General features: G+C 38.4%; 1 protein-coding gene across 1 annotated transcript in view; it reads right to left on the bottom strand.

The window, feature by feature from the left end:
• Positions 1-27,585, bottom strand: part of LOC136883438 (fatty acid synthase) — a 560,183-nt gene that overhangs the window by 340,909 nt on the left and 191,689 nt on the right. The window contains exons 13-14 of the mRNA XM_067155718.2: positions 25,045-25,298; positions 11,962-12,106 (exon numbers count right to left, since the gene is read on the bottom strand). Of these exons, the coding sequence (XP_067011819.2) occupies positions 11,962-12,106; positions 25,045-25,298 (399 nt within the window). The remainder of the gene's footprint in view (positions 1-11,961; positions 12,107-25,044; positions 25,299-27,585) is intronic.

The raw sequence follows: 27,585 nt of genomic DNA, 5'->3' as shown, positions 1-27,585 counted from the left end.
AGGGGGATATAAAGATGAGGGAGAACATTAAAAGGTGTGGAAAAACATGAGAGAACAAACATGAAGAATTTTTTCCACTGGGGCTTATAAAATAACAACAGTGTATTAACCCTCCAGTACATGTGCCATGGCTTTTCGACTGCAGATTTGTTCTTTTTTGTTTCAGTCCAGTGAGTAGTTCTCTCACCAGTTTCGCCTTCCACCTTGTCTTCTTAGTTCGGGGCTCTCCCTTCCGATCTATTACAACATTTAACCTTGAGTTCGCTGTCTGCCGGTTCTGGAGATATTTTAGTTACAGTGAGGTGCTTTCCACCGCGTGTGTGTAGTAGTGTGCTCCGTTGTGCCGATCAACTGGGTTGTAGCTTTAAACTTACTGTAGTGATTTAAAGAAGGAAAGAAAATGTGATTTGGACTCGCAAGACTGTGGGGAATTTTGTATATGTAATGTATTAATTTGGTATGATCATGTGTTTATTTATTGGTTTGTTTGTTTATATTTTCTGTGTGGGAATATTTGGAATTGTTTATGCCACTGCTTCAAGATTGTTTGGTTATTGTAAAAAAAAAAATTAATCTTAAAAAGGTTTAAAGATATTTGAGATATTTGTGGGACATACTGTAGTACACATGCTAGATCGGGTTAGATGCTTCCACTAGTTTCCGGTTGCATCATTTTGCATCAAATTTGAAATTTCTGGATGATACCCGATGTTCTTTATCAGCACTTATTGCTGAGCCATGATTGGTTATAATAAAAGTATTTGTGATTGGCGGACGAAGGACGTTCATTGGTTGTTTTACGATTTCCCAATTTCCAGAGAGGAGCTCTTTGCTAGAGCCAAGCTCTTCCGAGGCGTCTTTTAATTTTGACCAGTGAAGGGAGAGGTTGCCTTCTTGAGGTGACGGGTCTACTTGGCCCCTCCAACAGGTAAGCACTTTGCTTTTTCATCTTTCTGGTAGTTATCTTCAAATGTAGTGTTCCGTTTAATTTCTTTTGCCGGAGCTTAGGCCTACCCGTTTTTCCTTCAGTCGCCAAATTTTCTTAATATGGCTTAGCCTTTACGGCAAATCGCATCATATTTGTTAAGAGACAGTTCCCATTTCTTTTCCTTTCGTAAATTGTGTGTTCTACGCCTCCTGATTTAATTGTAAACTGTAAATTTCCCCTTTGGGGCTGTCTCATAGTTCTGCATCATCTTAGAGTATTCACATTTAGGATGGGCACCCTTTCCCAGAAGTGTTTATGAGGGGGCTGCCTCCTAAAGGTGCTCTGCGCTAAGATTATCATTTTAAAAGTTGTATTTTCTTCCTTCGGTGTATATCCTTTTGACTATATAATGTTGCTTAAATTTTATTCATTCTGACAGTATTAAGTGACTTAAATGTTGCGCCATAAAGTTTGTACATTGTGTGAGATTTTCCTTATCACTGAATTTGACCTTGCTAGGTAATTTGTAATTATTCTTCAAATTGTTTCAGTTTTCTTAAAAGGGTAATTTTGTTGATTATTTGCACTATTATTTCGATCTAAATTGTTAAGTATACTATTTATTGAATTGGAATCACCATTGATTTTGCTTCTTCAGCAATGCCAATGCCTGGATATGGTTCCTAGCCACTTTTCACCTATCCTTCCTTAGCCGTCATGTTGCTTAACCTGATCGTTACTGTTTGTTTTCTGTGCTAAATATGCGTGTGGTTTTAGTTTGTCTTTAATTGTGTCTAACATTTCGTGTATGCCTTTATTATTATTATTATTATTATTATTATTATTATTATTATTATTATTATTATTATTATTATTATTATTGTATGTTCAGTCTTCAGCCCTAAGGCTCTGTCATAGATGGCCTAGGCATCACTGAAGAGGTGTACTAGGGGAAATGAGGAGTGAGGTAGTTTCCCGTTGCTTTCCTCACTGAGCCAGAAGTTGCTATTACATATCAGTCTGCCAAGCCCACTGAAATGCATGCACCAACTGACCCTATGAGCAACATTTTCACACCATTCATAGCAGGGACTGGCTACAGAAGGAATGGCATTACTAGCATCGCTCATACCTCAGTCACTTTCATATTGTCAAAGCCAAGGATAAGACAGAGACAGATCAATGGAAGTAACAAAATTGCTCTAGCCCATACCAGAAGACATAGTGCACTGTAAACACTAGGTCCTGCCAGCAAATTATCATCATCATCATCATCATCATCATCATCATCATCATCATGTCTCACTGCGTAATTTGTGTTTGTGTGTAACAATGAGGTTACATAACAGTAGCAAGTATTATTATTACTTGTAGACGTATTATCCCGAACTACGGCTACACTTACAGCGACTTTTGCACTCTCATATTACATATGGTTGTACCCTGAAATGGATCCAGAAGAAGTGAAAAGGATAAATAATTTGTTCGATAATGTTGAAAAGGAATATATACAGAATGAAGCATTACTGAGAGACTGTTGTGCTGCCAGAAAGAGACCTTTTCATGAAGACAACGAAGATGAGAGTGAAATGTGACCTTCAGAAGAGGCGGAAGACAATGCCAACAATGACACAGAAGAGAGTGAACACAACACGGAAGTTTCGGCTATACTGAAGAAAATGAGAAGAAGAGAGAACTGAGGATAAGTGTCAGACTTGAACTCCATCCTTGCCCACCTCAGTATACTGGAAGAGACTTGCAATCTAAATGGAACATGCACTGCAGTGCTTATCGAGGCCGAGTGAGGAGACACAACATTGTAACACACATTGAACTATATCATCATATGCTCCAGATACGTAATTTTAATTATTGTATAACACTGTGGGCTCAATTGTGCAACATGGCTTTGTGTGGGAGTCAGTTGCAAGACGGTTGGATTCCAGACTGCGCTAATACAAGGAACCCGCCAGTACATAGTTTCTTACAATGACTTCTTTTTTAATTTTTTATTTGAACTATGTTGCTGGGGAACCGCTGCCGCTCTCTTTGTCCAGCGATTTTAAAACTCAGCCAATCACGAGCTAGTAGGGGGATTCTGCGAGTTACCGCATCACTTAAAGATAAAAATTTCATAATGTTCCGTATTGAAATGTATCACAATGAAATTGAAATAATAAATAAGGTAGTTCAACCTATTCAATACAAATAAATACAAAATGTAGTGTTACATTCCTATTTAATTATAAGTGGAAGCGGTACCGGTTTCGACCCCAACCGGGTCATCATCAGCCGTATAAAACGCAAAAAACAATGCATAGTAAGAAAGAAATTAAAGATCAACTCCCCACAAAAACAGTTGAAGAGGCAAAATAAAACAACAGGGATAGGTACTGTAAAATTCAGAAGAAGCAGAAGGTAAGTCACTTAAAAGAAACAAGCCGCGATCTTCTGAACAGCAGCATAGCACACGCAAAGTTCGGCATTGTCTCATAATGTTTACGAGAAGCGGAGAACAGTTAAATGAGCCAGCTTGCATACACTATCAGGCGCGAAGTCACAACACAATCCAACATATGTGAAGATCCAAAATCGTGCAGAAGCCAAAGACGAGTAGCTCAATTGAAGTAAATTGCCAGCTCCCAAAGATCAGCGCGACATATTCAACGTCAATGGAAGATAGGAAACTTAAAAGGGTCCACCTTTTCAATATTCAACGTCAGGCACTGTGCTTTCAAATGCTGACTGAACATGATGAATAGCTTAATGATCCAGTATTTGCTTCGGTCGCGAAAATGTACATATAATACAATTCAATATAATTGAAATATGTAACTAGGGTCTTGTAGATTTTTTTAGAACAGTTGACGTAAAAAACAATTGTGAAGAGAAAAATGGTAAAAAGCGCAATACCGGAAACAAATGAAAAACGTATATGCACAGTGCGCTATTTCTTGAAGATAAAAATTCAGTTCGTAATTGAAGTAGTCAAAGTCAGCGCAAGGCATGAGTTTAAATTTGAATGTGAAGACCCAAAATGCAGGTGGCAATATAGTATATTAGTATACAGTTCAATTCAGAAAGTAGGGTTCTTTTATTTTTTAGAGAAGAGGTGAAAAGAAAAGATAGGATAAATTAATAAAGGAAGAGGATTATTAGATAAGAGAAGATTAAAAGGATTTGAAGTTAAAAGATTATGGGAAAGGATAAGATAGGGAAATAAAGGAGGGGTAGTTTAGGGTGGATTAGGAGGGTGGGTTATTGGAGATAGAAAATGTGGGTAGGAACTTTGTAAGGCATGGGAAATTGAATTCGGGTTTAGAAATTTAGAATTTATGAGAAGAAGAATTAGGAAGTCAAATAGGATATTGGGTTTTTCAGATCGTTTAAATTGAAATTAGGATTGAAGTATTAGTCAAAGTGAATATAACAATTTTCAGTAGTGTTTAGGAGGGGGCCTTTGTTAACGATTTTAAGTATTTTTATATCTTTTTCAATATTAGTGAAATTATGCTTGGAGTCTTGTATGTGTTGTCCTATAGCGGAGAATCTGTTGTATTTAATGGCATTGATATGTTCGGAATATATGATGTTGAAGTTGCGGCCAGTTTGTTCGATGTACCGCATCATGACACCAGGACAACCAACTTTCTAAAAGCATGTTTGAACCAGTAACATTTCTGAAAGTAATCCGTTATCGCGCCGATATTCCACAGTTCTGATGTGTCCAGAAAGACAGATGTAATTTTTCTGATGCCTGTAGATATAATTGGTGCCTACTTAATGTTAATGTGTATATTTCGCATTATCAACGGCTTCTCATTCAAACTCAACCAGCCGTCCAGCTGACATTGTATTCATCAAAGGGGACTCCCTACGTTTGAATGAAAGTCTATGGGTCTTTATAAGCCCAAGGAGAAGGGGAGCATCCCTCACTTCTCACTACTGACTACTCACTCGTCACTCTTAGTCTGAATCTCGTGTTGGTTGTTCGTTCGTTCGCCGAGAGGATGCTTTGTTCTGATGTCTTGTGAACTGAGTTAGGAATACATATCCGTGACGGGTAAAATTATAACGGTGATTATCTGTGGCACAATGTATGAGCAGTGTTTTTATAATTCAATCTGGGAGTGCTAACAGTTTGAGAATAATAAGATAGTTACCTCTATCAGTAACGGTCGTTATAGTGACGTCAAGTGCAGGTTTGGCACGTAAGATATCTGACGCTAAAGAGACGGTAAATGGTGTTATTCGCTGCCGCCTATAACCTGACAGATAATTTCCGCCAGTGTAATCAAATGACTATAATGGTTCGCGTCCGTGGTCGCGTGAATATTCGTATCCGCATGTGGTAGCGCCACGACAAGGACTGATTGCATCCGGGCAGAGGTGCCCTCAAATTAATGATGAGCGAAATGGACTAATTTTTGCTTACAGGCTGTAGTCAAATAACGGCCAAGCATTAAGGGCGTGATCTTGCGCGCATATACTATGAGCGGTGAAGAAGGAGTGCATACATCAACTGTTTGTATGAGCATCACCACCCGGAACCTGTAGTGTGTAAGGACAGTAAGGACACCATAGAGGCGACTAATTAATTCAGGGATAATTACATTTTATGAATATTGTACAGTATATGGGCCAAACAGTAAAATACAATCCACAGAAAAGGTAAATATCAATAACAGGAAAGATCTAATACCAGATGTCTTGTTAGAGTATGATTGCTGTATACATTTGAACAGTGATTTAAAATTAGGAGATGTAATAAAATTAAATGAAGCCTCCTTGCACAGTTTGTTAACATATGTTGAGGATTTCAAACATGCAAGCAAGAAAGTAGAGGAAGTTGAGAACCTAATTATTGATAAAGAAAAGGAAATGTATGCAAACCACACGTATTCCAATTTTAATGTCTATAAAATAATAGTATCGACTATTGTAGCCATACTCGCCATATTAATACGTTGCAAATGTTGTAATCCATGTCTTGCCAGCATGTGTAAAAAGAAATATTGGAATTCAGTTACTGGATGTTGTATGAAAATTTGTTTCAAGCAAAAGATAAATAATGCAAGTCGAGTAAAGGTGAAGTCATCAGACGATGACATAGTAGTGCATTTTGAGAGACCTAGAGTAATTGGCACTAGACCTAGTATTCATAACCTGGAATCAGAGTCAGGTATTTCAGAGATAGAGGAGGATAAAGAAAAATGCAAACATCCCATAGCCAGAGGATTAAAGACAAGGCCAAAGTATAAAAAGGTCGAAAGAGAAGGGACTGACAGAAGTGATCACGACGTAGGCCGCGATACACCTTTTTATCAGGGCGGCGAGGTGTTGCGAGCACCGATTTGCAACATGCCCTTCCGTGGGAAATTATGGAGTGAGCGCATCGAACGGGGTTCGATCTGTGACCTCCCAGTCAGAAATCCCTAATAATCATGAGTAATTTAAGTGTAACATATAAAGAAAAGATAAAGCAAAAACAGTGGAAGTGAGTGATTAAGAGTATATCAAATATCAGTGTAGTGAATAAGTGCAGAATTACAATTATAATTAAAAGCATTTCTTAAAGCTAGTCTCAACTTGGGAGCCAGAGAGTGAAGCAAACTTGTGCAAACAGAATATTTGTCAGAGAAACAGACTAGAAGGTCATAGTTAGAGGCTCATATTGGGTGGACCAGGAAAGGCAAGCCTGTTGTTAGTCATGTAGGAAGGTGCCCTGTAAAATAAGAACATACATTGTGGTGCAATCACATGTAGATGGAGGAGACAGGTGGGACCACACTTGAAGTAACCAATAGGAAGCGAACAGATCAGTGATGTGAGGGAACATAGTAGTCTAGAAGGTCAGAGAAGTGATAAAGGGGAGTGACAAGGGAGAGTCTTGGTCATTCTGGTGTCATTCTGGTAGTGATTCTGGTCGGGAATTCTGGTCAAGCAGTTATTCTGTTAACTTGGAAAGGAGCGTTCTCTCGGAAAGGGACAGTCGCTAAGTCACTTGGCAGGGAACAGACTCTGTAGAATAAAGTCAGTGAAGACAACAGTAATGGAGTTAGTCAGATCAGGCAGTAGTTGAGCCCGCCATCAGTTTGTGAAGACAGCAGTATAAGAAGTTATTCAGATTAGGCAGCAGTTGAGACTGCCAAGCAGTAGGAATGGTTAGCTGTGTCCTACAGGGTAAAGTACAGAGACAGTACGTAGAGAACTCACTGAGTGTTTGAAGGAGACAGTAGCTTCAGTTCGTGTTCACCTTAGAGTTCTGTGTTCAAGTCCTGAAACCGTCAGGGAAGATTCAAAGGAACCAAGGATTCAAGAAAGAAGCAAGAAGAGAGAAGCTTCAAAACCAAAGATAATTATCAACTAGGCTAGTTATGAGACCTTAAAGACTGAAGGAAATTTATAAGTGTTGTATAGTGAAATGTAAAAGTGGGTGTATTTTCCAAAGAAGTCAAAGACTGATAAACTAATTATTTAAAAGTAATGTTGAGAGAAGAATAATTTCAGGTGTGCTGTAGTATTATTGGAAAGGGAATACTTGATAATCTGTTTAAATAAATTAGAGTAAGAATTTAATGGTGTCAGAAAGTGTTTTCTATCAAGGTCAATCTGACATTTGAACCCAAGTGCCCAGCCTGTCCATTTCCTAGGATGCAACATTTTTTTTTTTTTTCATGAAGTTATTTTCAAATAGTCAATTTATCCTGAATTTTCATTTGAATTTTTTTAACTTAACCAATGAAGCTAGCACAATAATTCTAGTACATTATATTACATTACATTGCATTCTTTATTGCCAACCATAGTACATACACCATCAGTACAATAATTCAAGTACGGTTTCTTCTTCTCTATGAAATATACATGCATGCACAATTTCATATTAATATTTTAAAAACTTTCAGAGTCAGCACAAAAATGGTTCTGACAAACAAAAGTTATGGGAAACAAGCAACAAACTTACCAATAAAAGGCTTGCTTGGGTTACAGGGCTCCATGTTTTTGGTTATAACTTCAAAAGTATTGGAGATAATAACAAAAATTTTGCACTGTTATAAAGAAAAAAGTTAAATTTTTAAATGAAAAACATACTTGAAAAATCACAATTTTGATCATTTAAAGGTGTTCGTTCCCCCTTAAGGTAGGCTATCACATGATAAATATTCGCTACCTTTCACTGTACCACTGAACACAGAAAAATTTCTAATTTCTGATTGGAATGAAAAATACAAGCACAAACAGGCTCATTGGGTTATTCCGCTTTTTACTATATATTTTCTCTTCACAATTTTTTTTTCACGTCAACTGTTCCAAAAATTCCACAGGATCACAATTACTTATTCAATGATATTGAATTATATTATATGTATCTATATATACTTACATTCCCGCAACCGAAGAAAATACTGGATCATTAAGCTATTCTTCATCTTACGTTGGCGTTTGAAACCACAGTGCCTGATGTTGAATATATTGCGCTAATCACCGGGAGCTGGCAAGTTACTTCAATTGATCTACTCATCTTCAGCTTTAGCACGATTATGGATCTTCATATGTGTTCTATTGTGTTATGACTTTGTGCCTGACAGTGTATACAAGCTAGCTCATTTAACCGCTCTCCGCTTTTCATAAACATTATAAGACTTTGCCTAACACTGCGTGTGCCGTACTGCCGTTCAGAAAATTACGCACTGTTTCTTTTAAGTGACTTAAGTTTTACTTCTTCTGAATTTTGCAGTGTCTACCCCTGTCATTTTTATATCGCCTTTTCTACTGATCCGGAGTGAACTTGATCTTTTATTTTCTTTTTCCTATGCATTGTTTTTCATGTTTTAATCGGCTGATGATGACCTGGACTAGGGTCGAAACCGGTACCACTTCTACTTATTATTAAATAAGAATGTAATCACTGCATTTCTTATTCTTTTATATTGAATAGGTTGAACCTCTTTATTTATTATTTAAATTTTAACTATACCACTGCTAATCAACAAGCAAAACTGAACTTTCCTAAATCTAACAGTTTGCTCCCCAAAGGTGCAATTTACCCTGTGAAATTCAGGAATTTAAGGCCTTGTCTTGGCATTGCACAACTTTCCCCAACCTGCCTCCAGTGGCAATGGCTCTTATCTGTTTACCCTGTGAAGTTCAGGAATTCAAGGCATTTTTCCGTAATTGTGAAACTTTCCCCGACCTGTCACCTGCGGCAAAGGTTCTAAACTGTATTGGAACTCTCATTTCTTTCACAAGGGATGTCAAAGAACACATTCAGGACTAGAAAAAATATGATCATACCAAGCAGTAATAGCAAAAATTTGTGGCATAATTAGTGAGGTACTTTAATACAGATTTACGGTGGGAATCGGGATTTTGAATTTACAATATGCTAAATGGGAAAATATCTTAATAAGAAATGCACTAACAAGATTTCACTGAACACTTAATTTAAAGTTGCAAAATTATGAAGCTTACTAAACATTCCTGTGAGAAGTTGTAAATTTTATGCCTAGGTAGAGTCATCATCATCATCATCATCATCATCATCATCATCATCATCATCATCATCATCGTCTGCAGTTTCCAGCTGTTGGCTGGGTCTGCTTGGAGCATAAGCCTCGCCATCTCCTCTTGTCTTCCTACCACTTCACCCAAGTCACTCTTGCGCAGTCCTCTCCTCTTTTCCGTACACACACTTCCACTCCTTTTATCCACCTGTCTCTTGGTCTTCCTCTTAGCCGTTTACCTGTTATCTCCATTTTGTGCATCCTCCTCGGTATCCTTTCCTGCTTGATGATGATGCTTGTTGTTTTAAGGGGCCTAACATCTAGGTCATCGGCCCCAGGTATCCTTTCCTCTGTCATTCTCTTCATGTATCCTTACCATCTAATTTACAGTTAAAAACTTCATGACTGTTTTGTACTGAATAGGGAAATATACAATATTAAATAGAAGGAAGGATCCACCTTTCAATACTCCGTTGTTAAGTTGAACCAAATAGAGGTTACAACCTGTTCATTTGGGACCGGTTTCAACACGTTTGAAGTGTCATCATCAGCCAATTAGCAAAGCAGTGCAAATATTAAGTCATAAAGGTCTAAAAACAACTAACACAGTGATCACCGGCAAAAAATTAACACTATTTAGTGCTGAAGCAATTTAATTACAATTTTTTTTATAGTGATGAATATATACATAGTGATTTAACTATTAATCAATTTATTATTTTGGTATTAATATTTGTTTTATCAATAATGTTTTTAATTATTAGACCAAATTCTTAACAATAACCAATAACCGAGTTACAAAATCTTGTTTATTCCTTCTTTTACTATCTCAGCCTTTTGCTGATGCAATTAAGTTATTTTCTAAGGAGGGGACATACCCAATGGCATCAAATTATTTGATATATTATTTTTCTCCTATTTTTAGATTGCAATTGTAATTAAAATTGCTTCGGCACTAAATAGTGTTAATTTTTTGCCTGTGATCACTGCGTTAGTTGTCTTTAGACCTTTATGACTTAATTTTGGCACTGCTTTGCTAACTGGCTGATGATGATACTTCAAATGTGTTGAAACCGGTCCCAAATGAACAGGTTGTAACCTCTATTTGGTTCAACTTAACAATGGAGTATTGAAAGGTGGATCCTTCCTTCTATTTAATATTGTACATACCATCTAAGTCTACATGACTCTACCCTATTCTGTAGTGGTTCTTCTTTCACTATATCTCAAACCTTCTCATTTCTCATCTTATCCCATCTTGTCACTCCTATCCTGCTTCTCAGAAATTTTATTTCACTTGCCTGTATTCTATTCACAGCTCTCTGCCTCATTACCCAAGTCTCAGCTGCACACGTCAGAACAAGTATATAGTACATCCTGTATATCACCCTTTTGCTTCTCTGAGGGACATCCTTGCTCCAAACCAGGCTTCTGACACTTCTCAGGAATGCTCCTGCTTGTCATCCATGCTCTATTATTTCCTTATCATTTCTTCCACTTTACTCTATGATACTTCCTAAGTACTTGAAACTCTCTACCTTCGTAAGCTGTTCCCCTCCAAGCATTATCCCTCTCGTAGGTCTCTCCTTCTTTCTAGTTGTGATCACTATCTCACTCTTTTGGGCATTCAATTTCATTCCATATCGTTCCACCTCCTCTACCCAAGCATCTAACTGTTCCTGGATATCCTCTTCCTTTTCTCCCCAGACTTTTTTTTTTGTTTTTTTGCTAGGGGCTTTACGTCGCACCGACACAGATAGGTCTTATGGCGACGATGGGATAGGAAAGGCCTAGGAGTTGGAAGGAAGCGGCCGTGGCCTTAATTAAGGTACAGCCCCATCATTTGCCTGGTGTGAAAATGGGAAACCACGGAAAACCATCTTCAGGGCTGCCGATAGTGGGATTCGAACCTACTATCTCCCGGATGCAAGCTCACAGCCGCGCGCCTCTACACGTCTCCCCAGACTAACAGGTCATCTGCAAACATCATCACTTTCATTTTTCCTTCTCCAATTTTCCTTGTCACTTTTGTCATCATCTCATCCATTGTTACTACGAAGAGCAAAGATGACAGAGCACTTCCTTGTTTTAATCCACCTTTTTGCTCAAACCAGGCTGTTCTCTCTCCTCCTATTTTCACACAACTGACACTCCCATTGTACATCTTCTTTACTCTTTCTACGGTCTGTTCCTCGACACCTTTTCTCTGTAACGCTTCCCATACCTTGTTTCTACACACACAGTCATAAGCTTTCTCAAAGTCCATGAAGGCCATCACAAGATCCTTACTCCATTCATAATTTCGCTCTTGTAGTTGCCTTACCGCGAATATAAGGTACAGTACACAAACAAAATGAAAGACATACTCTCACACCAAGAAAACTTTAACAAGTGCGCTGCAGTAGATTCCAGAATTAACTGAACATGAATTATCAGTTCACTGTATTTAGTAATCGGCATATCTGGTAAGTGCCCCTGAAACAGCATCTCATTTACTTTCTGACAAAGAACAATGCATCAACTTACCGTTTTAGAGTCATCTGCAACAAACCACTGGTTAGAATGATTCCATTTTATCAGTGGAGAGATCATAGGGGTTCCTCTGCTAACAGGATATTCCACTGCAGGGTACAGTTTACCCAAATCCATGTTGATGCCTCTGTTGTATAACCTGGACAAAGAAAATCAATAAAGGGTCCTTACCAATTTGATTTACATTACTTTTGGGAAACAACTTTGCAAACAAAATGGAAGTGAATGGAATGCAGTAGGGTTTATGGTATGGTTAGTGTACCTGGGTACTTGCATACCTGGTTATTCAAGCATTAGCTGGAGCATTCAGGTAAGAAGTGGGCACCCACATTATCTGGGCAATCTTTCACTCACTTGATTCATATATTACCCAGTTAGGTCCCTTTAAACAACAAGCATCATCATCATCATCATCATCATCACCTTATTCTCCGATTTTACATACCGATTTTCATTAAATTCTGTTTACCCATTTTCTCGTGACTCAGCGCTGATATGGACTTAGTAACAAAAATTCAAATTCATGAATATCTCTGTGATCATAGCTGGTATGGTAACAATGTAAAACACATAAATGATCGGAAATTTAATACTATGTAACTTTAGTTATGTAATATTTATCGATACGAACACTAATAACATAAATATTTGAGGATTAAATTTTAGGCATTCCCCTAAACTACCATTTCACTCAGCGTGAATAAAATTATTTATGACCTAGATTGTAGCAACTTATTCCCCAACTTTGCATACCGATTTTCATTAAATTTTCTTCAGCCGTTTTGTCGTGATGCGTGTATATACATACATTCATACATACATACATACATGCAAACACAGAAATTATGGAAAATTAAAAAATGCATTTCCTTCTTACTGTGGACATGACTGATACAGAAATACCATCCTTTTTAAATTCTGAGCAATAAACAGACAAAACTCTTATTTTATATATATATATATGTCCTATAAAATCCCGGTCTAGAAAGCCAAGAATAACGGCCGAGAGGATCCATTGTGCTGATCACATGATACCTCGTAATTTGCAGGCCTTCAGGCTGAGCAGCGGTCGCTTGGTAGGCCATGGTCCTTCGGGGCTGTCGCACCATGGAGTTTGGGTTGGTTTGGTCCTATAAAATTGTTACACATTCACAGCTGTTGCACAATGTAGACAACATTCTCAACAAAAACACTTACTATGGGTCGGAGAATGTTGTGCTCGTACACTGCGGCACTAATGCTTCCCAGAATGTTAACCAGTGGTGTACAGAGGCTGAACACGATACCTGCCCAGCATAGTGGTGAACCTCCAAGCTGTTGGTGACGTTCTATTGAGAATGATTCATTGTAACGTTCCCTTCTGCCTTCTCAGTATGTACACAGAGTTATCTCAAGGTGTAAACCAATTCGCAGTTAATTAGTGAACAATGTTTTGGACTACTGATCTCATGTCCAATTCTGATGTGCTCTAGCCCATCGAACACGAGCCACCCTGTGATATTGTCAAAATGGAGGAGTCCTGAGGTGACTTCTTGAACACAGTCCCCTCCATCATGGAGTCTATTGCACACAGTTTGAGTACTTCAGTAACACTTCTGGCATCTCAAAGCTCATGGCACAGAGTAGAAGCTGTGCGTATAGGGTATCTATGTGCAGATATGCGTATATACTGGCCCAAGCAATGTCGATCTGGTACTGAATGGGTGTCTTGGAACTTTTCACAATCTGGAAACAACACTTCAATGTGGCAACGTCAAGCTGTCTCATGTTCAAAGCAGTAATTTTTATGTGATCTGCCACAGACAGTGTATGACGAGGTATTTTAGTGCACGGTGCATAGAAGCAAGACATACTAACAAGCTTGTCTGGACGTCACCTCAGATTTAATGTAGTGGATTTGTTTACCAATCATGAGTCTAATGCCCCTAACTGTGAGGAAAGCAGGGTTGCCATGATTTAAACTTGTACTGTCTAACCATAAATGAGACATAAATATTAGGCATTGGTGGGCGAATTATAAATATGCTTAACTTTTCTTTATGGATGTACTTATGGGAAATAGGTGTGTGTCACCTCTTCTAATGAGTTGGAATAATTCCATTTCAGTCGTTGACTATTATTTTTACAAGTTGCTTTACGTCGCACCGACACAGACAGGTCTTATAGCGATGATGGGACAGGAAAGGGCTAGGAGTGGGAAGGAAGTGGCCGTGGCCTTAATTGAGGTACACCCCCAGCATTTGCCTGGTGTGAAAATGGGAAACCATGGAAAACCATTTTCAGGGCTGCCAACAGTGGGGTTTGAACCCACTATCTCCCGAATGTTGGATACTGCCCGCACTTAAGCAACTGCAACTATCGAGCTTGGTGACTATTATTTAGTCTCCAGAATAAATTCTCTTCTTCAAAAATATATTATTCAGGCCAACCATGCAATCTGACAGCCAGGCTTAGGTCTATTCATTAACAAAATTAAGGTATCATGGACCAAAACTTATACATTCCAACCGGTGGACGAATCAGTTGAAAATATGAGTTCAACTATTTCTAAACAGAATGTAAGCGAACCAAATTATATATATATATTTTTTTTAATTAGAAGAAATGCAACACTTAATTTAAGTTATGATATGTTTTAGATGTAGTTTTCATGACAAATGACTCCAATTCAAGAAATTAAGCTTTGATTTTATTCAAAGTCATCCTCAGGTGCTGAAAAAGGAGAAGGATTTTCCTTTATCAGTACCTTATGTTGACATCAAGCCTTCACATTGCAGAAGGCTGAGGAGGACTTGATTTAAAGCCAAAACTTAAGTCTCTGAATTGGAGTAATTTATGATAAAAATTACATCTAAAATTTATCATAATGAGCAAACACCACAATTATTAAATACTTAATTTAAGCTTTTAGAAATGAAAAGAAAACAGGTACATTTACATTCTGTGGGCACAGAGAGCTATGTTTAACAGGTGAAAGGTGGTGGAGCAATCTCGCAGGGGAAAGGTAAAATCGAATACATTGACTGAATACATGCAAGCACTGATACTATAAGTAATGGGTACCTGGGTATTTTTGCTATGAGTAATCACCACAACAGGTACCCAGATATCCAGGTCCTGTCATCTGGCCTAGTTCATGGGAGAATGAAAGGTGGGTCAGCAAACAAGGTTCACCTGGACAGTTTAACTATGGGAAGATAAGTAGGAAGATGTTCTTAACAGGTTTGAAAAAGGGAAGATCAGAGTTATACTAATGTTACTGGTTTTAAGTTCTGTGGAAGAGCAGAATGGAGACTGGGTCTGTCCATTAGCAAAGCTAAAGCATCTGGTACAGTTTCTGTGAGTCACGCAAATAACTGGGGTATACTGGTGGTTGCAGAAATTAACACGTTTGTGATGGTGTGTACCACCAGTGGTACACATGCCACATGCATTGTTCTCAGAGGTCGTCATGTACCATAAATTATAAATGCACATTATTATTAATATAGTTGTTATTATTAGCAGGCAGGTCCTTTGATTTGGTCCATGAATTTGGCTCTCCACATGTTTCTATCCTCCGCTTCCTCTTTTAGCATGTTGTACATTATTTTTCTCTAAAATCATCAAGCAGCCACATTCTTGTTTTCCCAGGTCCCTGAGTTCCCCCTAACATTACTTCGACTACAACATGCAGGAGACAATTTCTTCTCAGGATATGTAAAAACCAGTTGGCTTTCGAAACCGACTTTCAACCTATTAGGTCGTGTTGCGTACATTTAGTACGTGTTGAAGAGATGTTAAGTACAGAACAAAAATGGCCAACCAGACACCAGTGGGGTCCATGAAAATTCAATATTCATTCAGTTGGCTTTCCTTTCAAGAACTGAATCAAGCATTCTTCTCTTGCCAACTCCTTCTAGAATCTCTTCATTTGTCACCATGTCCATCTACAGTATTTTTCCCATCCTTCTCCAGCACTACATTGCAAAACTCTCTAGATATTTCTTCTCCAATATTCTCGAAGTCCACATTTCTGATTCATATAAAGCAATGCTTCTGACTTTCTAACTGAGTTGGCTAAATGGTTTGTGTGGAACAGCTGGTAGCTTGTGTTTGGAAGATTGTGGGTTCAAACCACCCTGTTGGCAGCAGTGAAGATGGTTTTCCATGGTGACCACACCAGCAAATGCTGGAGTGGGATGACCTAGGGAGTGGTGATAAGGGAACAGGGAACTGGAAATCAAGTAAGGATGACATAAAATTGTTAGTGTTGAACTGTAGAAGTATTGTAAAGAAAGGAATAGAATTATTTAATTTAATAGATATACAGTATATTTACCAGATATTGTAATAGGAGTTGAATCACGGCTGAGAAATGATATAATGGATGCAGAAATTTTCTCACGGCACTAGAGTGTGTATTGTAGAGATAGGATAGGAATGGTGGGAGGGGGAGTGTTCATCCTGCTGAAAGAAGAATTTGTAAGCTACGAAAAAGTTAAAGATGACACACATGAAATTCTAGGTATAAGGCTCATTTCTAAAGATAATAGGCAACTTGATATATTTGGAGTGTACAGATCGGGAAAGGGTAGCACTGACGCGGATTCGGAATTATTTGATAGGATAGTCGGCTATGTGGGAAACAACATGGAAAGAAATGTGATTGTAGCAGGAGATCTGAATTTGCCAGATGTCAATTGGGAACGAAATGCGAACGACAGGAAGCATGACCAACAAATGGCAAATAAGTTATTACGGGAAGGACAGCTGATTCAGAAAGTGATGGAACCAACCAGAGGGAAAAATATTCTGGATGTGGTGCTGATAAAACCAGATGAGCTCTGTAGGGAAACTGAAGTAATAAATGGTATTAGTGATCATGAAGCTGTTTTTGTGGTAGTTAAAAATAAATGTGATAGAAAGGAAGATCTTGAAAGTAGGACTACAGTAAAACCTCGTAAATTCGAAGTCGTTGGGACTCAAAAATGGGATTTCGAATTACGTGATTTCGAATTAACCGCCAATTCGCAACTCAGAAGTGTCAACTCTTGCCGCGTTACAAAATATTCTAAGGCCCGTTACAGCATGCAGTTAACCTTGATTCACAGTTTATACCTTTCAAATGCCATGAAAAAAGAACTATTTCCAAAATGTATCCAAGAAGGTGCATTTACAGTATTCAAATAATGCACTCGGATATCTCACTGGTAAACATAACCTCACGCAACGAAAGAGAGAGAGAGAAAAAAAAGCACGATTCAAAGATTAGGAGAAATCTATGCTGGCTCCCCTGTGGAAGTGCTTTATTAATTGGATTACTATACTGTATGCATTTTAGATGCCTTGTATTTACACAGAAAGTACCTGATGCCCTTAAAATCGAACTTTCCTATGACTCTATCCTTGTACGATTTCCTGCCATGGCACTTTTCTCGTACTTCAGATGTGTAAACACTTGCCACGTCACAAAGTATTCTAAGACCCATTAATACATGCAATCACCTCGATTCACAGTTTAAACCTTTCAAATGCCATGGAAAAAACTATTTCCGAAATGTATCCAACAGGGTGCATTTACAATGTTCAAATAATGCACTTGGATAAATCACTGACAAACATAACCTCACGGAACGAAAGAAAAAAATCGCACAATTCAAAGACGAGAATAAATTATGCCGGTTCCCTGTGCAAATGCATTATCTTTTTGGATTTCTGTACTGTTTGCATTTTTAGATGCTTTGTACTGGCATGGAAAGTGCCCGACACCCTTAAAACAATGTAGCTTATCGAACTTTCCTATCTCGCACCCATGTGCATTCCAACGCACTACTATGACCCCCATCCCTCACCCTTGTACGATTTCCCGGCTGGCAATTTCTCCTTTAAAACCATAAGACCGTTTGGGCTTGCATTAAAATAAAGCAATGCAGTTTTACCGGCAATGACAATATTTGTCGGTGCCTAAAAATTTATTATATGAGCCACGTTTTTTCGTCAACTGTCGGCATCGCCAGTGTTCACGGATTCTGTTTTCCCGCACACTGCCTGTTGCGTGATATTACGGCATTCCTTAAAAGGTTGAATACAAAAGAATTCTGATTTCATTCAACTTAGCAATCATGAAGCGCACTGTAGACCCACCAAAGTGAGTGTAAGTGTGGAAAGCTACCCCTCCACGTTCCGGAACGCGCGTTCTATTATGAAGCAGAGCGGATAAATTTCAAGTTGAAATGACTCTGTAACATACTATTGTTTTAAAATGTAAAGGCAGTTTCGAATTAAAAGTCTAAATTTTGGTAATGGGACCGACATTGTACTTCGAATTACGAATTATCCGTATTTCGAATTAAACAATTGAAATAACATGCAAAACTGTATCTCATGTTTCCAGGAATGAGAGCTTCTTCGAATTAGGTGGGATTTTGAATTAACCGATTTCAAATTATCAAGGTTCTACTGTATTAGGCAGTACCATATGGCTGATAAAGCAGGCATGAGGCAGTTTCTAAAAAGTAACTATGATCGGTGGAAAACGGTAAATAAAAATGTAAACAGACTCTGGGATGGGTTTAAAGAAATTGTTGAGGAATGCGAAAACAGGTTTGTACCTTTAAGGGTGGTAAGGAATGGTAAAGACCCACCTTGTTATAATAGAGAAATAAAGAGACTAAGAAGGAGCTGCAGACTGGAAAGAAATAGAGTTAGAAATGGCTGTGGAAGTAAGGAGAAATTGAAGGAACTTACTAGAAAATTGAATCTAGCAAAGAAGGCAGCTAAGGATAACATGATGGCAAGCATAATTGGCAGTCATACAAATTTTAGTGAAAAATGGAAGGGTATGTATAGGTATTTTAAGGCAGAAACAGGTTCCAAGAAGGACATTCCAGGAATAATTAGTGAACAAGGGGAGTGTGTATGTGAGAATCTTCAAAAGGCAGAAGTATTCAGTCAGCAGTATATAAAGATTGTTGGTTACAAGGATAATGTCAAGATAGAGGAGGAGACTAAGGCCAAAGGAGTAATAAAATTTACATATGATAACAATGACATTTACAGTAAGTTACAAAATTTGAAAACTAGAAAAGCGGCTGGAATTGATCAGATTTCTGGGGATATACTAAAGACAATGGGTTGGGATATAGTACCATATCTGAAGTACTTATTTGATTATTGTTTAGTCGGAGGAGCTATACCAGATGAATGGAGAGTTGCTATAGTAGCCCCTGTGTATAAAGGAAAGGGTGATAGACATAAAGCTGAAAATTACAGGCCAGTCAGTTTTGACATGCATTGTATGTAAGCTTTGGGAAGGCATTCTTTCTGATTATATATTATTAGACATGTTTGTGAAATTAATAACTGGTTCGATAGAAGGCAATTCGGTTTTAGGAAAGGTTATTTCACTGAAGCTCAACTTGTAGGATTCCAGCAAGATATAGCAGATATCTTGGATTCTGGAGGTCAAATGGACTGTATCATGATTGACCTGTCTAAAGCATTTGATAGGGTGGATCATGGGAGACTACTGGCAAAAATGAGTGCAATTGGACTAGACAAAAGAGTGACTGAATGGTTTGCTATATTTCTAGAAAATAGATCTCAGAGAATTAGAGTAGGTGAAACTTTATCTGACCCTGTAATAATTAAGAGGGGAATTCCTCAAGGCAGTATTATCGGACCTTTATGTTTTCTTATATATATAAATGATATGAGTAAAGGAGTGGAATTGGAGGTAAGGCTTTTTGCGCATGATGTTATTCTCTATAGAGTGATAAATAAGTTACAAGATTATGAGCAACTGCAACGTGACTTCAAAAATGTTGTGAGATGGACAGCAGGCAATGGTATGTTGATAAACGGGGTTAAAAGTCAGGTTGTGAGTTTCACAAATAGGAAATGTCCTCTCAGTTTTAATTACTGCATTGATGGGGTGAAAGTTCCTTTTGGGGATCATTGTAAGTATCTAGGTGTTAATATAAGGAAAGACCTTCATTGGGGTAATCACATAAATATGATTGTAAATAAAGGGTACAGATATCTGCACATGGTTATGAGGGTGTTTAGGGGTTGTAGTAAGGATGTAAAGGAGAGGGCATATAAGTCTCTGGTAAGACCCCAATTACAGTATGGTTCCAGTGTATGGGACCCTCACCAGGATTACCTGATTCAAGAACTGGAAAAAATCCAAAGAAAAGCAGCTCAACTTGTTCTGGGTGATTTCCGACAAAAGAGTAGCATTACAAAAATGTTGCAAAGTTTGGGTTGGGAAGAATTGAGAGAAAGAAGAAGAGCTGCTCGACTAAGTGGTATGTTACACGGTATAATTCTCATGTTAGGTCCGTATTGAAATGTACGTAAATACAAAGTATGTTACAAGTGTATTTAAGTGGTATGTTCCGAGCTGTCAGCGGAGAGATGGCGTGGAATGACATTAGTAGACGAATAAGTTTGAATGGCATTTATAAAAGTAGGAAAGATCACAATATGAAGATAAAGTTGGAATTCAAGAGGACAAACTGAGGCAAATATTCATTTATAGGAAGGGGAGTTAGGGATTGGAATAACTTACCAAGGGAGACGTTCAATAAATTTCCAAATTCTTTGAAATCATTTAGGAAAAGGCTAGGAAAGCAACAGATAGGGAATCTGCCACCTGGGCGACTGCCCTAAATGCAGATCAGTATTGATTGATCAATTAAGACCACGGTTGCTTCCTATCTAATCCTAGAACTGCCTCATTCGATCATCTCCATAAGAACCGCCTGTGTTGGCGCGAAATAAAACAAATAAAAAAGAAAGTGATCTCTTCTTGTAGAGTGCAACCTTGGCTATGGCAATTCATGATCTGTTTTCCTTGGTGCAGTAGACAGAAGACTTGCCAGACGCTTGAACTGGTTACATAACATACTGGTTGGTATAGTAGCTCTTCCCTCTCAGTAGATTTAGCAGGGAAATTAACCATAATCTTTTAAGATTAAAATATCTCAGCCCGGTCAGGGATCGAACCCAAGGTCCAAAAGCCAAGATGGTGACCATTCAGCCATGGACTCCAGTGATCTCCCTAGAAATTTTCATCAGCCGGGTGGCAGGAATGAGTAGCCGGGCGGGGAATACTATGTAAAAAATGAATATGATAAAATCTCAATTTGTTCCCCCCAGGGCATTAACAATAATATTAGACAGGTAAACTGTAAAATTAAGTTATTTTACTGTTATTATTATGAAAAAGACATAACAGAGTATTTAAAACTGTCATGGTGACAAGAAAATGGTATTTTGAAAGATGTTGTGTATCACTTTATTTTATTTCAGAAAACCTCAAGAAAAGACATTAAAGTACGTTACTGAAGGACAAGAGTCATCGTTTTCATTTTGATTTTGTTCTATTTGATTTTGTAAAATATGTTCATTTGTTTTGATTTGAAAAATTGACTGAGAGTGACATTTAAAATTATTATTTTGGATGAGGACAAAGAAGAACTTTTGGAAATTTGTCATAATTTGGGAATGTGAGCCCCATAAATCATTAACGTAACTTGAAATTGATGTTTTTGTTAAAGAGACAAAGTCTCTCATAGTGCATTGGCACTGCCGGTGGCTCCAAGTAGTCCACACAGTGGCCGTCACATCTCTCTCCTCTTACAGGCTTAATCTCCTCGTGGCCTTCTCCAGCGACTATAGCACCTCAATTTTTTTTCGCCTGGCCGGGTGACGCCTTATCTTTAACTCGCACCCAGCAGGCGACAATAAAGCATATAGGCCTGACACCAGGAAGGAAGTCAGCCTCCCTACCTCGACCATGTTCACCTGTATAGTACGAGATGTTCCTCCCTTCATTCCAGATTACCAGGTCGAGAATGATCTACACCACCTGGGCGTCTACAGCGCCTCTAGGCTCATCACCGGCGCTGGATCAGCTCAAGAAGTTCTAGTGTTCATCTCCGAGGCGGACGACTTACAGTACGTACTACAGTGTGGAGTGAATATCCGTGGCCGCCACTACAGGACCGAACCTACGCCCCCGCACATCCAGGCTCAGCTACCAGCCAATGTAACAGCCCCACCTTCAATAGCGCCACCCTCACAGCAGCACACCACGAGTCCACTCCCCACCGATCCAGTAATAACCACAACTTCCATTACTAACCCCACCACCACTACAACTAACTCCGCCCAGATCCGTTCCCACATCCCGACCACTACTATATTTATGACCCATCCCTCCCCCAACACTCCTACAACCACAACGATGTCGTACCCATCCCCCCTTATGACGTTTCCTCTCACATTCCCACAACTAACATCTCATAATACACTCCAGCCTCCTGCCGAAGAAACAACCAGTTGTACTCCTACCAACTCAGCAAGCCCAACAGCAACACCACCACCGCCCGAGCTCAATAGCACCTTCAGCTCCGTCGTCCGAGGAGTGAACCCTGGAATACCAACTGAAGCCATAACCCAAGAACTCTGACAGGCACGACTACCTATAAGGAAAGCATCTCGGATCCGCAATCAAGAAGGACCCACCTATCTAGTAAGATTACAACTCCCCATCACTGGAAGATACCGAACGCCTTATCAACTAAGGAATCAACCTCTACGGCCGCCATCACCGCATCGAACCGCCCCGCTTTCCCCCTCAACCTGCCAACTGTCCTACCACTACTCGTAACCGTCCCCAGCCAGCCACATCTTCCCAAACTTCAAGGCCTCCTATCTACCCCCACTAAGCTACCCCTTATCGTACCCGCCTACATCTGACCTTCTCCGTCTTCTACTTACATCCCTCACACATCTATCCTCATTCTACCACCTCATTGCACTTCACCTTCAACCCGGCACCCATGTATAACTAGTGTAGCACCATTGTAATAATCTATGTATCCTAGCAAGAAAAACGAATTATGTACTATACATGTCTGTAATAACAAATCAATAAAAAGCAAAGAGCAGATGTGCACCCTTAGACAAGAGGCCACAACTCCACATCTCCTCAATTATATCACCCCCGCTATTCATCTCCTAACTTTATCAAATCTCCACAACCCCGTCACCTCTCCTGGCCAGAGAGAGGGCGTTACCCTCTAGGTCCTAGGCCTCCACGGTATGCACTAGCCAGCATCTTGGTAGGTGTGCTAGATACCAACTGATGAGCCCACCCTAGCGCATGAGGGCAAAACGCTGGCAACCAGGAATGAGTTAGCTGGAAAATTTATTTTTTTTATTTAAATTTGTATTGTAGTAAATATTTACGAAAATGAACGGCTTGAATACGACCCGCATCCAAGATTCAGAACCAATATTTTGGGGAAGAAAAGTGCGGGTGGTATTGGGGATTATACAGTAATTTGTTTTGTGCTTTAACTTGAACTAATGATCAGTAAATTTGAGTGTTCAGAAAGGGATCACCGTTAATCTTGTTTTCCTCACAATGAACTACCTTTCACCGACCTCTTATGGCTCAGCCCGCTTTTCATCTCCTTTCTTTTAGTCATCATGTTGGTTAACCTGGCATTTATATCTTGATGTTGTTTATGCAGTCTTTATCATGTGTGTTTTATTTAACTTTATCAAATCTCATAAAGTTTTAATTTTCTTTATCATGTTTTTTATTATTATTATTATTATTATTATTATTATTATTATTATTATTATTATTATTATTATTATTACTTTTTTATGCTGGGTAATCCATAGTAGTTACATGAATTTCTAGTGTTCTGCTGCCCGTTCATAATCATGTAACTCCGGGACTGATCACTTGGTTGCTGTGGAGTGCCATAGAGGTTTGTAACATCATAAAGAATCGAGTACTCGCATGCGATTCCACGCTAATCCATACACAGCTTGTGCACAACACTTCATGATAGTCAAGCTAAACATTTAAACTTTGATTTAATTGATGCAATTTTGCTGACAATAATGAAGATTATTACATAAACAGTTTTACATTTTAATTTGGAGCACCCGATGACTCAATTATGTATCATATTATATAACTAGCACATATCTAGGTTATGTTATCCAGGCGGTCCATAAAAATGGCAGGGTGGCACGCCCATTAGAAAGGTTCTAGGGAGAACACTATACTCAGACAATGTGAACGACAAATGTATGTAATATCATAAAGTAAATCTATTACATTTTGCGTGCTAAATTCTGAGGCTATTCTCAAAACAATTATCACTGTTTGCATGTACCATACAGAGAAAGTCATACTTCTTCATCTTCATCCCCAACAGACAAGCCAAACATGTCACTAGGCACTCCTGGCACTAAAACCCATTAAACAAACAAACAAACAAACAAACAAACAAACAAACAAACAAACAAACAAACAAACAAACAAACAAACAAACAAACAAATAAATAAATAAAATAAATAAATAAATAAATAAATAAATAAATAAATAAATAAATAAATAAATAAATAAATAAATCAATCAATCAATCAATCAATCCATCAATCAATGGTAGGATAATTCTCAGGAAGATCACCAGATGCCCTGATGTGTCCATGCACACTAAAATCAGAATGGTTAAAGCTCTAGTCCTTCCCACAGTTACTGTACATATGGTTGTGAAAGCTGGACCATAAAAAAAATAAAGAAAAAGGAGTAGGAAGCACAATAATACCATCGAGTCCTGGTGCAGGAGACTTATACTTTAGACTGCCAAGAAAACAGGCAAGTGGGTTATTCAGAAGATCAGACCCAATCTATCCCCTGAAGCATTTATTGTGAACCTAAAACTGAGTTACTCTGCCACATAATGTGAAAGCCTGATTCTATTGAGAAAACGACTATGCTTGGAGAAGTGGAAGGAACATGGAGAGGTCGATAGACTCTTTCAAAGCAGCAATGAAGTCATCACTGAAAGATCTGAAATGTGTAGGTGAAAACCTGGAGACAATCCAATCATGCAGTCGCCTGGAGTTGATGTCAACTTGAAGGCACAAAGAGAGAAGGGGTGTGTGTGTTGTGACAAAGCCCTCCACTAAGAAACAGACACACTAGGCAATTATACTTCATCTTATACCCAGTACAGAGGAGATTTCAAGAAAATTTAAGGAATAGTATATTTACTCACTTGCCAAGCGTTGAGAGCAGAGAAAATATCCCAGTATCTTCATTGTACAGTGTGAAACTGGAGGTGGAGAGAAGAGAGCTAGGAGAGATCTCTATGGAGAGAACATCACTGGGAACCTGCTGGCCAGGAACCAGGAACGTAGCCGGACTAAGGAGACAGTGAGCGTGGTATTCAGCCGATGACAGCTTCTCATCCCAGTGTGGTACAGACAAGCCAGCCCACTTGTTTGAACGAGTCTTGGGATCTGGAATCACCTGGAAAGAAACATCAACTACAGTAGTATGGCCCAGCAGTTTTCACCTTACAGAACAAATTATTAGGTATTTTGAAATACATAATAATGTTATTTGCCCTTACATCCCACTAACTACTTTTACGGTTTTCAGAGACATCGAGGTGCCAGAATTTAGTTCTGCAGGAGTTCTTTTATGTGGCAGTAAATCTACCGACATAAAGCTGACGGATTTCAGCACCTTCAAATACCACGAGACTGAGCCAGGATCGAGCCTGGCAAGCTGGGGTCAGAGGGCCAGTGCCTCAACTGTCTGAGCCACTCAGCCCGGCATTTTCAAATACATTTCCAAGTTGGGGTAAATTCTTCTCAGATCCAAACTTATATTACTAATAGCTGTTTTACCATTATCAATGGGTAGAGGCATTATATTATTTTATTTTTGCATTAATTTATGTTCGATTTTGCAAAAACGAAACCATTTTCATGAAATTGGACTGACCCCATTGCTTTAATTTCGCTTTAATGCTTTCCTAAAGGTATTCATAAAAAGTTTAAGTTGTAAGATTTGTGAATTATTTATGTGAAAGAAAGATAACTAAAGAGAAACAGTATTGATAAACGTTCGTTATTCCTTATGTAATCTTGATTAGAACTATATATAGCCCTAATCAAGATTACATAACAAATTACTCCCTTTCACCCTACATGGCGATACCATCAAGGGATTTTATAGAATATTAATACAAAAAGATACTTCTGTCGAAATGAAAAATCCTTATTCCATCTTCTGTTTCATTCCACACACCTGATATTGGAATACCATTTCAAGACCATTAATTTCCATGAATTTTGCTGCATTTTTTGCACTTATTGTAAAATAAGTAAATTTCGCTTTAAACTGGCCTTGTTCCTTTAATTCACTGTAATTTGCAAAAACAAAATCACTAATTTCTTAAACAGAATAACATGATTCTTTAAAATATTTCAAAATCACTTAAAATGTATTTTGTCGCATTTATTGTTAATGTGAAAAAGTCATGCCTCTAAAAATATGTTAGTTTTTATAATCATCTTCATTATCTTCCTGATCAATAAGAGCTGATGACCACACAGTTTTTCACCTTACAGAAACAACCGCAGAAGTTGACTTCTATGGTCTGGATTCGAACTGTGAGCAGAAGGAGAAATGTATGTCGCCCAATGGAAGTCATCAGAAAAAATCCTAAACAACAATAGGCTGATACACTACAGAAAGACAGAGTGAATTTACCCCCCCACAACATATTCTACGATGGAAAGAAAGGGAGACAGTAAACCCACACAGTGGATCCTGCTACCTGGTGGAAAAAAAACCTGGGGTTGGCTTTTATTCTAAGAACTACAACTTCACAACCATACTCTCTGAACAAATTAAATATTTAAAAAACTAAAAGGAAACATAAATGATGTACTTAATGAATGAATTTTGAAAATGAAAGAAAAATATAATACAGTATACGATATTAAAAGGCCAAAATGGACACTAAAACATCAAAAGAGAATGCAAGTTTCCTGAGTAACAGAACACTTTAAATTTATATGTATTTGAGGAAGTGTACTCTTACAAATAACGCAACTGATATTAGCAGTATTCCTGACATCGACGAGCGTGAGTTTGAGTGTTTCCTGCACGCCCGAGGTTCCATCTTAGACCACAGGGATTGGCACACACTGTACGGATCTGGGCCATGGTAAATTCAGCACCACAAGAACACACTGGAGACGTTTGGTCTTTAGAAGGTAAGAGTGCATAGATCACCTATGAACAATCCTCAGCCTGCACAAAATTACATCCTTTCTCTGTAAGGGCTGGAAGGAGGACCACCACATGGCAGTTGTCTTCTTTATTGAAGACTGTTTTTGCAAAACTTGTGCTTAGTAAAAATATTAAAATTTACTTTTTTTATTGGTAGGCTTTCTATTTGATGGTGCAACCTGTCTTTGCAAAATTAGCTTTTTGCTGCTGTAATAATCTGTAAAATTTCATGAGTATTTCCAAAACTAGCTTCCTACTTATCGAGAGTCACAGGAAAACTTGCTTTCTACTGCTATAATTTTGTTTTGAAGTTTCTGGAAATGTTATTTGTTATAAATGCTTGGATCTGATTTAAAATGAATATAACAATGGAACTAATAAGTCTGCAAATGTTGTTTATTATTTCCCAACTGTATTTTTCCATTATCGCTAGTGATTCTTTAAAATCCACCTGGTGGATATGATCATTACGGCATCAAGTCTATACGGTCTGGCATCATGGTTAGCTGGT

This window comes from Anabrus simplex, chromosome 11 (assembly GCF_040414725.1).
Source record: "Anabrus simplex isolate iqAnaSimp1 chromosome 11, ASM4041472v1, whole genome shotgun sequence".
In the NCBI taxonomy this organism is placed as follows: Eukaryota; Metazoa; Arthropoda; class Insecta; order Orthoptera; family Tettigoniidae; genus Anabrus; species Anabrus simplex.
Note: the sequence above shows the minus strand (reverse complement) of the source record. Positions and strands in the feature narration are given on the sequence as shown.